The sequence below is a fragment of the Brachionichthys hirsutus genome, chromosome 2 (genome assembly GCF_040956055.1).
Source record: "Brachionichthys hirsutus isolate HB-005 chromosome 2, CSIRO-AGI_Bhir_v1, whole genome shotgun sequence".
Taxonomy (NCBI): domain Eukaryota; kingdom Metazoa; phylum Chordata; class Actinopteri; order Lophiiformes; family Brachionichthyidae; genus Brachionichthys; species Brachionichthys hirsutus.
The window spans coordinates 5,458,647-5,472,076 of record NC_090898.1 but is presented as its reverse complement, the minus strand read 5'-3'; the positions used below and the strand labels follow the sequence as shown (position 1 = coordinate 5,472,076).

Here is a 13,430-nt window from a genome sequence, read left to right as displayed (position 1 = left end):
GATCCCATCAGACATTACAATTAAGGAACAAAACCAGTCCAAAAAACATTAAGGAATGAATTAATGCAACATTTAACCATCCTGGACCAATCTAAAATAAAAAAAAATCGTAAAAAAAAAGACTATAGTGTCTTGTGGGTTACATTTTCAAATGTGATTTTTTTTTTAATGCATAATAAAGAAAAATCAAACATCAAACTTGAATTTTCAATGTTTGGTCACACAGCTTTGCTTTTTAACCACCTTTGCCTTTAAACTGTTTCTGTACAGAAGAAGTCTCTCAGTGGTGTGAGATGACAAGCGGTTCCTTTTGGCGTTCAGAATACACGCTGCCATTGGACACAGACGGTCGAAGCCCCCTGAGGTGGCTGGTACAGCCAGGAGCTTCTTGGCAATACCCTGGAGCTTGGGGAACCGACTGGCAGATTTCCAGTACAACACAGAGGTGTTGTTTTCCAGCAGTGCTTCCGATAGGTAGCCGTCAAGCTCAGACGACTTCGAGGTCTTTGCAGGCGGCTGTAGGAAGCTGAAGATGGACTTGCGTTTTCGGTCGTTTTCACCAATTTCATTGCAGCTTTTATCATCTGAGCTGAAACCAGATGCCTCCGCCAGCATGTCGGTCTCCTCCTCACCGTCCTGCTCAGCTTTCAACTCTTTAATTGCCTGGCCGTTATCTGCCTCTGCAGAAGGAGACGCCGAGGCCACCATACTTCTTAATGCAGTTTCCACAATGGTTCGAACTTGACCTTTAGACGGTGGCGTAAGGAAGTCAGTGTCGTCTTCCAGTTTGACATCAGGAAAGGGCTGAAAAGACATTTGTCAAGCTGGGGTGAGAGTTTGATTCTGAATGTGGAAAGTACGATAAGTATTGTTTTCTTTGAGACACTCAGAAATGTAAACTTGCTCTGCATGAATTAAAACATAATGAAATTAAGTGCCGTTTAATACAACACACAAACAAAACAAGCACGTCCGTTATCTATTCCAGTACCTGGAGTTTTATCCTGGGGTTGAGCACAGTTGCTAGTATCTTGTCCTTCTGGTGAACCAGTGACTGGAAGTGTGTGTGCAGGCCTGTGCGAAGGGCCTTGTTGAAGTGAGTGTAGTTCGTGGTGAGGCTCTCCAAGGTCTTATCAAGGCCAATGAGGGACGGTATGATATACGAGTAGGTCAGTCCATTGCCTTGCAGGAACTGCAGGAGAAGAAAAACGGTTGAGCATTATCTTAACGTAAGACAACACAAAACTGTAGTTCCACACATGCACACAAAATTAATATGAGAAGTTCAAGAAAAAATATATAATCAACAACATCCTTCATTTAAGAAGTATTCATTCAATATATTTATTACCTGCAAGGCCTCCTCAAAGGGCTCCAGGTGACCCAGGATGTCAATCACTTGTTCCCTCTTGACCATAACCAGAGGTGGAACACTCGCTGTGTCCATAGCCTCGATGCGAGCCTGAGCTAGAATGATCATGATGCCGCTCCACGCAGACTTCTGCACCATTCGGCGTAGAGAAACCATCATGGCGTTCCAACGGCCGTTACTTGAAGAAGGGCACAGAGACACATTGTGCTCCCTCATCAAAGCCTAAACAATGAAATGATTAGGAGAAAAGAGACACATTTTAAACAATTCAGGAAATAAGCACTAAATCTTAATATAATTGATTTAAAACTATTTTCAAAAAAGCACTGCCTGTTCTTATCAGGTCACAAATAAACCTTTCAATGAAATATCAACTGAGAGAAAGCTGGGAATGAATGCCATCTTTGAAAATCCAGTCTAATATCTGCATATGATGAAAAACATCCGTCATGTACGCAAGCATGGACATAATTTTATAGAGTATTCTTCCAAACAAACAATACATTTCAGAGTAAACGTTAACCAGCCATGTTATTATGGCATCAAAACATTTCAGAGTAAACTCTGGCTGCAAAATAAAGTCTGTGTTTATTTGTTATTGGCTCTTACCTCACTCCAGTAGGTGCTGCTCCTAAAAAAAGCTACCACATTGTGGGCCTGCAAAAGCAGGTTTTCAACAACCCTGGAGTTCTTCAGTGCTTCCTTAATCACAAGCTGCAACAGGTTTGCCATGCAGGAGGTCTGTGTTCCAAAATGTAGCTCCAAAACAGGAGATTCTGTTTCAGAGATCTGGTCAGAAAGAAATGCTGCCATTTCGTCGCCGTCCGCTTCTTCCCTGTTGTGTGAACACATGATCTTGTAATCGCAGAAGAGGTTGCTCCGAGTCAGGGCTACTTTGGCATTGTTGGGAAGTAAATAGCCAATGCTGGGTGGAAAGATGCCGTAGCTCAGCAGCACACGTTCCAGCTCATTGGCCACGGCGGTGCTGAGGTCTTTGCGGCCGAGGTGACGGAAGGCCACAATGGGACGGCGGACCTGCCAAGAATCACTGATAAAGTGGAGTTGAACGACGATAATGAGCTCCTCCACCGATTTGGATTGAGCCCCCGCCCAGAGGTCTAAGGTGACGTGAATTGCACCCTCTTTGTTTTTCGCAAGGCAAGCTTTAAGGTCCCGGATCAGCTGAGGTTTGATGGTTTTCTCCACTTCGTCGTAGAGCTGCAGGCCCATAGCAGGCTGAGAAAGCTTGTTGTATTCAGGGCCGATAGTACTCATGAACGACCTGAAGCCCGGGCCTTCAACAAAACTGTGGGGAACAAAAAGGGACGAGTTGCTACGGTGAATCTTTGAATGGCGTGTTGACTGAATGATCTAAATTAATGATGAGCTGTCCCTTTGGTGAGACACAGAAACAGCAACCTGCAGAAATATAATAAATACACTAAAGTAATTGCTGTGTTTGGTCATGCAATACCGCCGGATTGCTGAGCAAAAGTTGGGCACCAGAGAGACTTTGCACAAAATCAACGCCACTGTAACAGCAGCTAGCAGAATAAGGCACCTGAGCGGCAGCATATCTTCGGCGATCATCCTCATAGCTGCATTAACAAACGTTTTCTGGTCCACGGCTGCAGACACGGGTACAGCAGAGCAGGGACTGGAACTCAAACCCTTAGGCAGGGAGGGACTCGTGGAGGCATCTCTCCTGGATGCTGACGATCGTGGAGGCAAGACAAATGTCACCTGCTTGACTTTTTTAGGCTCCTCATTCTTTTGCTCTGGAGTCACCTGCGGCAAAGCAAACAGTGTGACAGTGAAAGTCAGTTCAACATAGAAACAAGTAAATATATTTAGTCACGTATCCAAGACGAGTTGTAGTTAAACTAAAGTTTGCCTTTGAAATCTGAATGATTCTCCTCAGTATACAAGAGATCGGGGAAAAAAATTAAATAAACACAAGATGAAGTACCGGGTCAGCGTCTAATATAACGTCACACTTGAAGTCCACCTGTCAAACACAATGTCAGTGGACAATCATGTTTTTGATGTAGAAACTTCTTCCGGTCTTTGGAGAGGACAGACGCCTCATTCGCAGTGCGATTCATCAAATATCTTCATCGAAGCACGGCAACCCGGACTGGCCAGCATTCTTATCATCATGAAAACAATCCCCACGCGTTCCCAGTGCAGCATTCTCATTCCTCTCTATGTGCGTTTAATGCATAGCAACTGTGCTCGTCATTGCAACTTTGCTTTCTGTAACTTCCTAAAGACGCACGGCAGCCTGTGAATGCGTATTTGCTGAATCTCCCACTGGGATCAATAAAGTATTCTGATTCCACACATTAAAAAAAACAGCACAGCTTTTCTGAGTGGATCCGATGAGTTTGTGAAATACCCGTATGAGCGTACTGTACAGACAGCATCGTGGAACGTGTTTTCACTCACCTCTTCCTGAGTCCATATATGGAGAGGCTTGTTGTCGTCCTTCTTCTCTGCCGTGACTGAGTCGGTGTCAAAGGATGTATTACGAGCCCCGTTTTCTGCCATACTGCAACCACACACACAACCAATGGTTAAAAAAAAAACCATAAAATCGAATTTCAAGATTATCAAGAGCAGTTCTACCTTTTGGAATGCAGAGTTTAAGTTTAAATCAACATGAGAATGACAATAGAATGGTGCTGTGGAGTTTCTGAACATAATTTAGACAGAAACTCTTTTTAACTTTAATTCCTGTGCATTGATCTCCGAGCTCTGCGATATTTGGAGGATTCGTGGAGATGCATTTGTGCAATTTCTGAGTGACAATTAAAACATACCAATAATTTTTTAGGATGATGAAAAATTGGGCTTTTTTAAATATTCATTTTAACATTTCCACACTGTATTTCTGCAGCTTTTAAACAGGTCTCATGATTATTTAGTAGATTCTTATATCCTGCATGCTTAATGATCAATTAGTGATTAGTAAACGAGCTCAAGCTTCTTAAAGACAGCTGTCTGACTGAAGGACGTTGCACACGATTCCAAAGCTGATGATTCTAACAATGTATTCAGCGTGATCAGTGATCAGGGGGTCTTTAATCACATATAATATACTTCTCTCCCACTCCAGACTTCCTCATGCAGCACCACAGTTCCTCTCTGGGCACCCTGTCCTAGGCTTTCTCTAGAATCTACAAAGACACAATGCAGCAGCTTCTAACTTTCCCTGTGCTTCTGGAGCCATCGCTAGCCCCAATGCTAACACTGCGTCTGTGGTACTCTTCCTCGGCATAAAGCCATACTGCTGCTCACAAATACTCACTTCTGTTCTTAGTCGAAGTTATTGGAAAAGGTGGTTGAGGCTCGACTACCTTTTTACTCGTCTCCTGGTTTGCTGTATTGCCTTCCCACGCGTAACTCAGAAAAGACAATATGGCAGGCAGCGGCGCGCTAGCTTCATGGCTAAAGAAAAGATAGCTTGGTAGCCTATATGAGCTGCTATAATCCAAATGAGTTATTATAAATACGAAGCTTATCACGACATAATTTTAGCGTACAATTGGTAATTCTTTAAACAGGCTTGTTGTGACTAATTTGTTTTAAAATATTATGACAAAATAATGAACCCACGTCTCAACCTGGATGCAACTTCGGGTTAGGTAGCTAGTTAGCTAGTTCCTCTCCACACGAGGGGAACACAAGTTGGTTCAGAAAGTACAGCGCCTCTAGCGGCGCCTGTTGGTAAATGCAACAATGCTGCTTCTTTTTGGTTTGAACGGCGGCTGGCCTCTGGAAGGGGCATTACCGCCCCCTGCTGACCCGAGCGGTGAACTGCGTGAAGAGAAGCAGCTCCTTTCAGTTCCACGCTTTGCAAAGTGGAGAAAACAGTTTTCACAAAGTGGGATGTGTTTGATGCTCATCAAAATCCCGGATTTGTGTGCAACGAGCAGCAGGGGATTTTAAGCAACACATCAATGATTGGAAGCACAGATTATGTTCTCACCATCTGTTAATCTCTATTCAATCTTATTCCAGAAAAAAGGGAAGCACAAACTATGAGCAACACAGTTTCATGCGTAAAAGATGGTTTATTTAATTTCACCACAAACCTTTCTATTCATCTCTCACTTATGACCAAGATAAAATAAAAACAAAAAAAAGAAACTCAACAAAATGCTGTAAATGTGCCGTTTCATTCAGTCTACTGGCCACCAAACGGTGAAACACACAATCTTCACTTAGAGCCGCACGTCATATGAAACAAATCAATTTAAACTTTAGAATAGCTTACAGAAATATGTGGCCCATTTTCAGTCACAAGATAAACATGTTGTAACACACAGAACTTTCAGTGATAACTGGAACATCTTTCAAATTATTCAAGTTAATTTAAGAGTTTGTGTTTCAATTCAGTATCAAACTCCATTAGTTGCCAAGTCAAGAAACCTTAAATCCAAAAGTTACACCATGAATCTGCATTTTTCTCCTTTGACTGCAGGAAGTTTAGAGCTGTAAAAAGCAACGGGTTTCGTCCCCATTGTTCAGGCCTGCGATTTCTAAAGGCGGCTAAAATCACCCTTCAGATTACATCTTGTTAAATGAAGACCAAACACAAAAGGTCTTTACTCTATACAGTATTGTTCTGGGAATGTGGTCCAGATACACTGTGTGACTTGGGGGGGGGGGGCTGCCTTTCACACAACTTTAGTTATGCAAACTCACGATAATTGGAAAATTCCCGCTGGACATTCTCTGATTGACCATCCTTGTTTTCAATATATTTTTAATATACTTTGCAGCTGTTAACTACGTCTCCAAATGCACGATGTTACCGTTACCAGTTGTTTTGCTTTAATGTTTGAAGAAACGCCACTGAGGGTCATCAAGCCATGTGTGTAGTGTCTGCTGGGTCTGAATGGGTTACATTTTCAAATGTGAAATTTTATAAATGCATAATAAACAAAAATCAAACTTGAATTTTCAACGTTTTGGTCACACAGCTTTGCTTTTTAACCATCTTTTCCTTTAAACTGTTTCTGTACAGAAGAAGTCTCTCAGTGGTGTGAGGTGACAAGCGGTTCCTTTTGGCGTTCAGAATACACGCTGCCATTGGACACAGACGGTCGAAGCCCCCTGAGGTGGCTGGTACAGCCAGGAGCTTCTTGGCAATACCCTGGAGCTTGGGGAACCGACTGGCAGATTTCCAGTACAACACAGAGGTGTTGTTTTCCAGCAGTGCTTCCGATAGGTAGCCATCAAGCTCAGACGACTTCGAGGTCTTTGCAGGCGGCTGTAGGAAGCTGAAGATGGACTTGCGTTTTCGGTCGTTTTCACCAATTTCATTGCAGCTTTTATCATCTGAGCTGAAACCAGATGCCTCCGCCAGCATGTCGGTCTCCTCCTCACCGTCCTGCTCAGCTTTCAACTCTTTAATTGCCTGGCCGTTATCTGCCTCTGCAGAAGGAGACGCCGAGGCCACCATACTTCTTAATGCAGTTTCCACAATGGTTCGAACTTGACCTTTAGACGGTGGCGTAAGGAAGTCAGTGTCGTCTTCCAGTTTGACATCAGGAAAGGGCTGAAAAGAAATGTGTCAAGCTGGGGTGAGAGTTTGATTCTGAATGTGGAAAGTACGATAAGTATTGTTTTCTTTGAGACACTCAGAAATGTAAACTTGCTCTGCATGAATTAAAACAATGAAATTAAGTGTCGTTTAATACAACACACAAACAAAACAAGCACGTCCGTTATCTATTCCAGTACCTGGAGTTTTATCCTGGGGTTGAGCACAGTTGCTAGTATCTTGTCCTTCTGGTGAACCAGTGACTGGAAGTGTGTGTGCAGGCCTGTGCGAAGGGCCTTGTTGAAGTGAGTGTAGTTCGTGGTGAGGCTCTCCAAGGTCTTATCAAGGCCAATGAGGGACGGTATGATATACGAGTAGGTCAGTCCATTGCCTTGCAGGAACTGCAGGAGAAGAAAAACGGTTGAGCATTATCTTAACGTAAGACAACACAAAACTGTAGTTCCACACATGCACACAAAATTAATATGAGAAGTTCAAGAAAAAATATATAATCAACGACATCCTTCATTTAAGAAGTATTCATTCAATATATTTATTACCTGCAAGTAGAGCTCGGTGATATATCGCATATACTCGATATATCAAATATACTCGATATATTGCAGCTTGTTCCACATGAGACGTATGAAATGACCATATCACGAGTATCGAGTCCAAATTGTTAAGGTAAATGTTTTAACGCATCGGTACGTAATTCTCTTTGGAGCGTCGCTCCCTCACTCTCTCCTGCTGCACCTCTCATGGCAACCAACGAGCAAACTCCCCCCCGCCCAACCGGAAATCTTTCCTGCGCATGTTTTTGTGCTGGAGAGAGAGCGAGTAAAAGTTACGACCCCAAGTTATGAGTTACTAAGGCGTTCATTGAACATGGAGACGGAGGACTTGTTTCCAAAAAAACACATCTGGCTCAATCATCCGGCAGCGGTTCAGGCTTCGCCAGGAAGACGTGGAACAAAGCGTGGTGATCTGCAAAACATGCCTGAAACTCTTCATGTCCACGTCTCCTACACCACATAAAGTCAAAGAAACCAGAAAACGCACCGAAGCAAAGTTGTGCATTACCACGGCATTATTTATTTGTATTTCTTTAAAGCTTGTGAGTGAAGCAGCCGGGTTTGAAATAAAAGGTTCACTGAATTTAACTTGATTGTGATTTCCCCCCCTTTATTGTATGCAAATCTCCAATCCAACAGAAGCGCCTGCTTCAATCAATATCCTTCAAGATATATAGCGTGTATCGCGGTAAAGCCTAGAAATATTGCGATATTGGTTTCAGGCCATATCGTGCAGCCCTACCTGCAAGGCCTCCTTAAAGGGCTCCAGGTGACCCAGGATGTCAATCACTTGTTCCCTCTTGACCATAACCAGAGGTGGAACACTCGCTGTGTCCATAGCCTCGATGCGAGCCTGAGCTAGAATGATCATGATGCCGCTCCACGCAGACTTCTGCACCATTCGGCGTAGAGAAACCATCATGGCGTTCCAACGGCCGTTACTTGAAGAAGGGCACAGAGACACATTGTGCTCCCTCATCAAAGCCTAAACAATGAAATGATTAGGAGAAAAGAGACACATTCGAAACAATTCAGGAAATGAATAAATACTAAATGTATCTGTAAATACAATTGATTTAAAACTTTGTTTGTTTTTTTAAACTGTCAGTTGTACAATTTTTAATTCACAACAATTATGTTAACCAGACATGTTATTATGGCATCAAAACATTTCAGAGTAAACTCTGGCTGCAAAATAAAGTCTGTTTGTTATTGGCTCTTACCTCACTCCAGTAGGTGCTGCTCCTAAAATAAGCCACCACATTGTGGGCCTGCAAAAGCAGGTTTTCAACAACGCTGGAGTTCTTCAGTGCTTCCTTAATCACAAGCTGCAACAGGTTGGCCATGCAGGAGGTCTGTGTTCCAAAATGTAGCTCCAAAAAAGGAGATTCTGTTTCAGAGATCTGGTCAGAAAGATATGCTGCCATTTCGTCGCCGTCTGCTTCTTCCCTGTTGTGTGAACACATGATCTTGTAATCGCAGAAGAGGTTGCTCCGAGTCAGGGCTACTTTGGCATTGTTGGGAAGTAAATAGCCAATGCTGGGTGGAAAGATGCCGTAGCTCAGCAGCACACGTTCCAGCTCATTGGCCACGGCGGTGCTGAGGTCTTTGCGGCCGAGGTGACGGAATGCCACAATGGGACGGCGGACCTGCCAAGAATCACTGATAAAGTGGAGTTGAACGACGATAATGAGCTCCTCCACCGATTTGGATTGAGCCCCCGCCCAGAGGTCTAAGGTGACGTGAATTGCACCCTCTTTGTTTTTCGCAAGGCAAGCTTTAAGGTCCCGGATCAGCTGAGGTTTGATGGTTTTCTCCACTTCGTCGTAGAGCTGCAGGCCCATAGCAGGCTGAGAAAGCTTGTTGTATTCAGGGCCGATAGTACTCATGAACGACCTGAAGCCCGGGCCTTCAACAAAACTGTGGGGAACAAAAAGGGACGAGTTGCTACGGTGAATCTTTGAATGGCGTGTTGACTGAATGATCTAAATTAATGATGAGATGTCCCTTTGGTGGGACACAGAAACAGCAACCTGCAGAAATATAATAAATACACAAAAGTAATTGCTGTGTTTGGTCATGCAATACCGCCGGATTGCTGAGCAAAAGTTGGGCACCAGAGAGACTTTGCACAAAATCAACGCCACTGTAACAGCAACTAGCAGAATAAGGCACCTGAGCGGCAGCATATCTTCGGCGATCATCCTCATAGCTGCATCAACAAACTGTTTCTGTTGCATTGCTGCAGCACACCTCGACCTCGGAGTCAGCGAGGGACTCGAAGAGAACTGCCTCCTGGATGCTGAGGACCGTGGAAGCAGAGCAAATGCCACTTGCTTCTTCTTTTGCTCTGGAGTCACCTGTAGCCAAGCAAACGGTGTGAAAGTCAGTTAAAGATAGAAAATATTTTATATATTTATTCACGTATCCAAGACGAGTTGTAGTTAAACTAAAGTTGGCCTTTGAAATGTGAATGATTCTCCTCAGTATATATTACACACATCTGTAGTGCGCTTACATGATGAAGTACCGGGTCAGCGTCTAATATCACGTCACACTTGAAGTCCACCTGTCAAACACAATGTCAGTCAGTGTACAATCATGTTTTTGATGTAAATATGAAAAAAAAAACACCACAGCTCTTCTTTGTCATTCACAACTGAAGCAACGGATCACCTTTTTGGGTACTATAGTTGTCGTGTAGCAATATCTTTTCATCTTTTTCACAGTGTAACCAACGGACATTTGAAATGCATCCCTACGATCGATTCAAATGTTTTGTTAATAATGAGAAACAAAAACATTTGAATTAGCGAGCCTTGCACAGAAAGGTTGTCTCAATGAGTGCTCTACCTCTCCTTCCACAAAGTGTTGAATATCAAGGGAAACGCTGTCAGCTTCATCTTTGTAAAGGCCAAACTCTACTTTACGTCTGATGGTGCTATTCCAGCGTTTTTTCACAGAATTATCAGTCCTGAAAGAAGAATCCAGTGTGACCCATCATTTAAGTATTAACTTGTTATAATTCCGCTACTCAGGCACTGTTAATCGACACACCTTCCAGGGAGCAGCCTGGCAATTTCAGACCACCGATTCCCCAAAATGGCACGGGCTTTGTAGATGATAAGATCTTCTTCATTGGTCCAGGGCGTCTTTTTGATCAGCGGATCGAGGTAGTTGTGCCAGCGATTACGACACTGTTTCCCCACTCGACCGCTCATGTGCCCGGCAATCAAAGTCCATTGTGTAGTACCATACTTTCCCACCAGCTTCACTATCTGTCAGAGCAAATGCATCCGTAAACACAGATGTGTTGAAACCACATCTATAATCACATATTTTCTGGAAATGTTCCACCTTTTCATCTTCCTCTTTGGACCATACGCCTTTGACTCTTTCAGGATCCAGTTCCCTTCTCCACCGGTGCATACACTGCGATGCTGTTCGCCCCTGTCAGAGCAAGAAGAAATGTTTACAATGTCCAGATAGAAAGGATTAAATATAGAAATATTTGTTAGAATTACATGGTTCAATAACAAAATAAAGGACTACTTCTGACTACTTACTGGCAATAAACTGGAAATGGCTTTCCAATTTGCTTTTCCAAAGTTGCTGATCAGGATTTTGAGATTTTCATCCTCAAAAAAAAAAATCAAGTCAAATTTATTGCAAGCGTTGAAGAGCTCATGACACAAAATTGACATTTTTATCAACATAATATATAATAAAGAAATCCAAACCCAATGGAATATTTAAAAGTGACAAACACGCATTGCATAATCCTACTGACAACAAAAAACCATTCCGGCGTCATACAAGTTTGGTCAAGGCGGGTTAACAACGACTGCCAGCAGCGTTGTTGCTGGCAATGCTACGTTAGCGCCTGCTAGCCGCACTACCAGCAGCGTTGTTAACCCACGGGACGCTGCTGGAAATTGGATTACTGTGGGTCGGAGACAGAGATGAAGAAGAGGAGGAAGACAGGTGCATCAGCAGCGAGACGGAAAGGAAGCAAGGCTGAAAGCTTAGGAGCAGGATTCAAGTTGTTTTATAACGGAGGAGATGGAAAGAGGAATGGAGGAGGGGTTATCTTGAAGGAAGAGTTTGTGCAGAGTCATGCGTCAGTCATAGATTATTATTATTAGAGTTTACGACCTGTAGAACCTGAGTAATTGGCCAAATTTACCATGCGAATCAAAGTCAATAAGAAATCCATACCGAATGCAAAGGACAGGGTGAAGTGGAGAAGGTTGATTTGCTGTGGCGACCCCTCATGGGACAAGCCGAAGGTACAGGAGAAGAACCCGAGCGGTTCTCTCGCTGACGTCACGTAATGGACTCACTCACCTCTTCCTGAGTCCATATATGGAGAGGCTTGTTGTCGTCCTTCTTCTCTGCTGTGTCTGAGTCGGTGTCAAAGGATGTATTACAAGCCCCGTTTTCTGCCATACTGCAACCACACACACAACCAATGGTTAAAAAAAACATAGAAAGATGATCAACACTGAGAAGACAAGCAAGAGTAATTCTACATCTCGGAATGCAGAGTTTAAGTTTAAATTAACAGACGGATAAAAATTATTTAAACGAAGCACTTTGACTTTAATTCCTGTCCGCGGTGTTCTGCGATATTTGGACGATTTGTGGAGACGCATTTTTGCAATTTCTCTGTGACAATTACAAATAATTTATGATGAAAGGATTGGGCTTTTTAAAATGTTTATTTTAACATCGATTCCCTCCTGTATTTCTGCAGGTTTTGAACAGGTCTCATGATTCTGATACACAGTAATGCCTCCACATACGAGCGCTTTGACATACGAGCATTCCGAGATACGAGCCCGCCTGCGAGCAATAGTTTGCTGAGATGCGAGCATACATTTGAGACGTGAGCTCGCGAGCACGCTTCCACACGCTGACGCTAGATGGCCGAGCGCTGCAAGCGCTCCAAGCACGCTTCTCTAGTTCAGTGATTTTCAGTGTATCTGTGAATATTCTTCTTAATAAGTGATGGCTCCAAAGAAAGCGAGCGGTAAGGATGGCATTCGGAACAAAAAACGCATGATGATGATGGAGATGAAGCATGAAATGATCTATTAACGTGACCGTTGTGTCTGATTTGGCACGACAGTACGCACAGAGTACATCAACGATATGTACGAACCTCACAGAGGGAAGCCATCAAGAACACAGTCTTCCCAAGGCGTAACTATTATGACTAGGTTTATGTAAGTGTACGTGTAAAGGTGCAATTACTGTATAAAGTGTCTACATGGCAGCAGCCGCCCACTGGAGTGTGAATGGGTGAATGTCCTTTACTAAGGACTTTCAACGGAAACAAGACCGCAAGGGCTTTTTTGAAATGCTCCTCTTAGACAGGATGTCTGATTTATTTGTACTGTAATACATGCTACTGTGTGACTGTACTTGTACTCTAACATTCTATCTAATAAATATATTCATCATCATCATCAATGCGAGGCCTCATGTAAAGCGCTGTATGAGTGCAGTCCATTTAGCGTTTACGTACTGTCCGACTCTCTCTCCCTCCCTTTGTTTGTCTCAAAGGTAAAACTCAATAAAACTGGCATATTACTTTTTTAATTACCATTCTATCAAATTTTGTAATTACATATTGATTTGTCTTCTTTTTTTTGTTTTTACAAAGCTGCATAAATATTTTTGGATTTCTCTCTGGGGGGGGTTTTGCTTTATTTCAACATCTTCCAATTTAAATAAAAAGGTTGCTTCCCAATGGTAACTGGTCTTTTGCATCAAATTAATCTATAGAATATCCAAACAGAGAAGCACTAACATTTAAGTCCCTTTACAAACCAGGTTTAATAGAAATACAGGGTAAAGTTGTCCGTGGAGTTAATCAGAGTGGTTTATATTATGGTGTTGTGAATGTTTTGCAGTAAAAGCAAGTAGA

At 42.9% G+C, this 13,430-nt stretch overlaps 2 protein-coding genes across 2 annotated transcripts; both read right to left on the bottom strand.

Moving 5' to 3' along the window:
- Positions 1 to 1,960: 1,960 nt before the first annotated feature.
- Positions 1,961 to 3,922, bottom strand: LOC137907082 (uncharacterized). Its single transcript, XM_068751395.1, has 3 exons — positions 3,821 to 3,922; positions 2,934 to 3,160; positions 1,961 to 2,678 (listed from the first exon to the last, which is right to left on the bottom strand). Exons 1-3 carry the CDS (start codon positions 3,920 to 3,922, stop codon positions 1,961 to 1,963), a joined length of 1,047 nt encoding a protein of 348 aa, XP_068607496.1.
- Positions 3,923 to 6,326: 2,404 nt separating this feature from the next.
- LOC137907061 (uncharacterized) lies at positions 6,327 to 11,947 on the bottom strand. Its single transcript, XM_068751373.1, has 10 exons — positions 11,846 to 11,947; positions 10,856 to 10,948; positions 10,556 to 10,776; positions 10,352 to 10,472; positions 10,017 to 10,067; positions 9,674 to 9,858; positions 8,722 to 9,418; positions 8,241 to 8,483; positions 7,124 to 7,324; positions 6,327 to 6,938 (listed from the first exon to the last, which is right to left on the bottom strand). The coding sequence occupies exons 1-10, from the start codon at positions 11,945 to 11,947 to the stop codon at positions 6,327 to 6,329; spliced, it is 2,526 nt and encodes an 841-aa protein (XP_068607474.1).
- Between the last annotated feature and the right edge of the window lie 1,483 nt (positions 11,948 to 13,430).

Excerpts from the sequence above, each read along its gene's own strand:
- LOC137907082 (XM_068751395.1), bottom strand. The coding sequence starts at position 3,922 with ATGGCAGAAAACGGGGCTCGTAATACATCCTTTGACACCGACTCAGTC. Across the intron at positions 3,161-3,820 it reads ATATATGGACTCAGGAAGAG|GTGACTCCAGAGCAAAAGAA; the intron begins GTGAGTGAAAAC and ends GCTTTGCCGCAG. Across the intron at positions 2,679-2,933 it reads GAAGATATGCTGCCGCTCAG|TTTTGTTGAAGGCCCGGGCT; the intron begins GTGCCTTATTCT and ends TGTTCCCCACAG.
- LOC137907061 (XM_068751373.1), bottom strand. The coding sequence starts at position 11,947 with ATGGCAGAAAACGGGGCTTGTAATACATCCTTTGACACCGACTCAGAC. Across the intron at positions 10,068-10,351 it reads AACACTTTGTGGAAGGAGAG|GTGGACTTCAAGTGTGACGT; the intron begins GTAGAGCACTCA and ends TGTGTTTGACAG. Across the intron at positions 8,484-8,721 it reads GCAGCACCTACTGGAGTGAG|GCTTTGATGAGGGAGCACAA; the intron begins GTAAGAGCCAAT and ends TTCATTGTTTAG.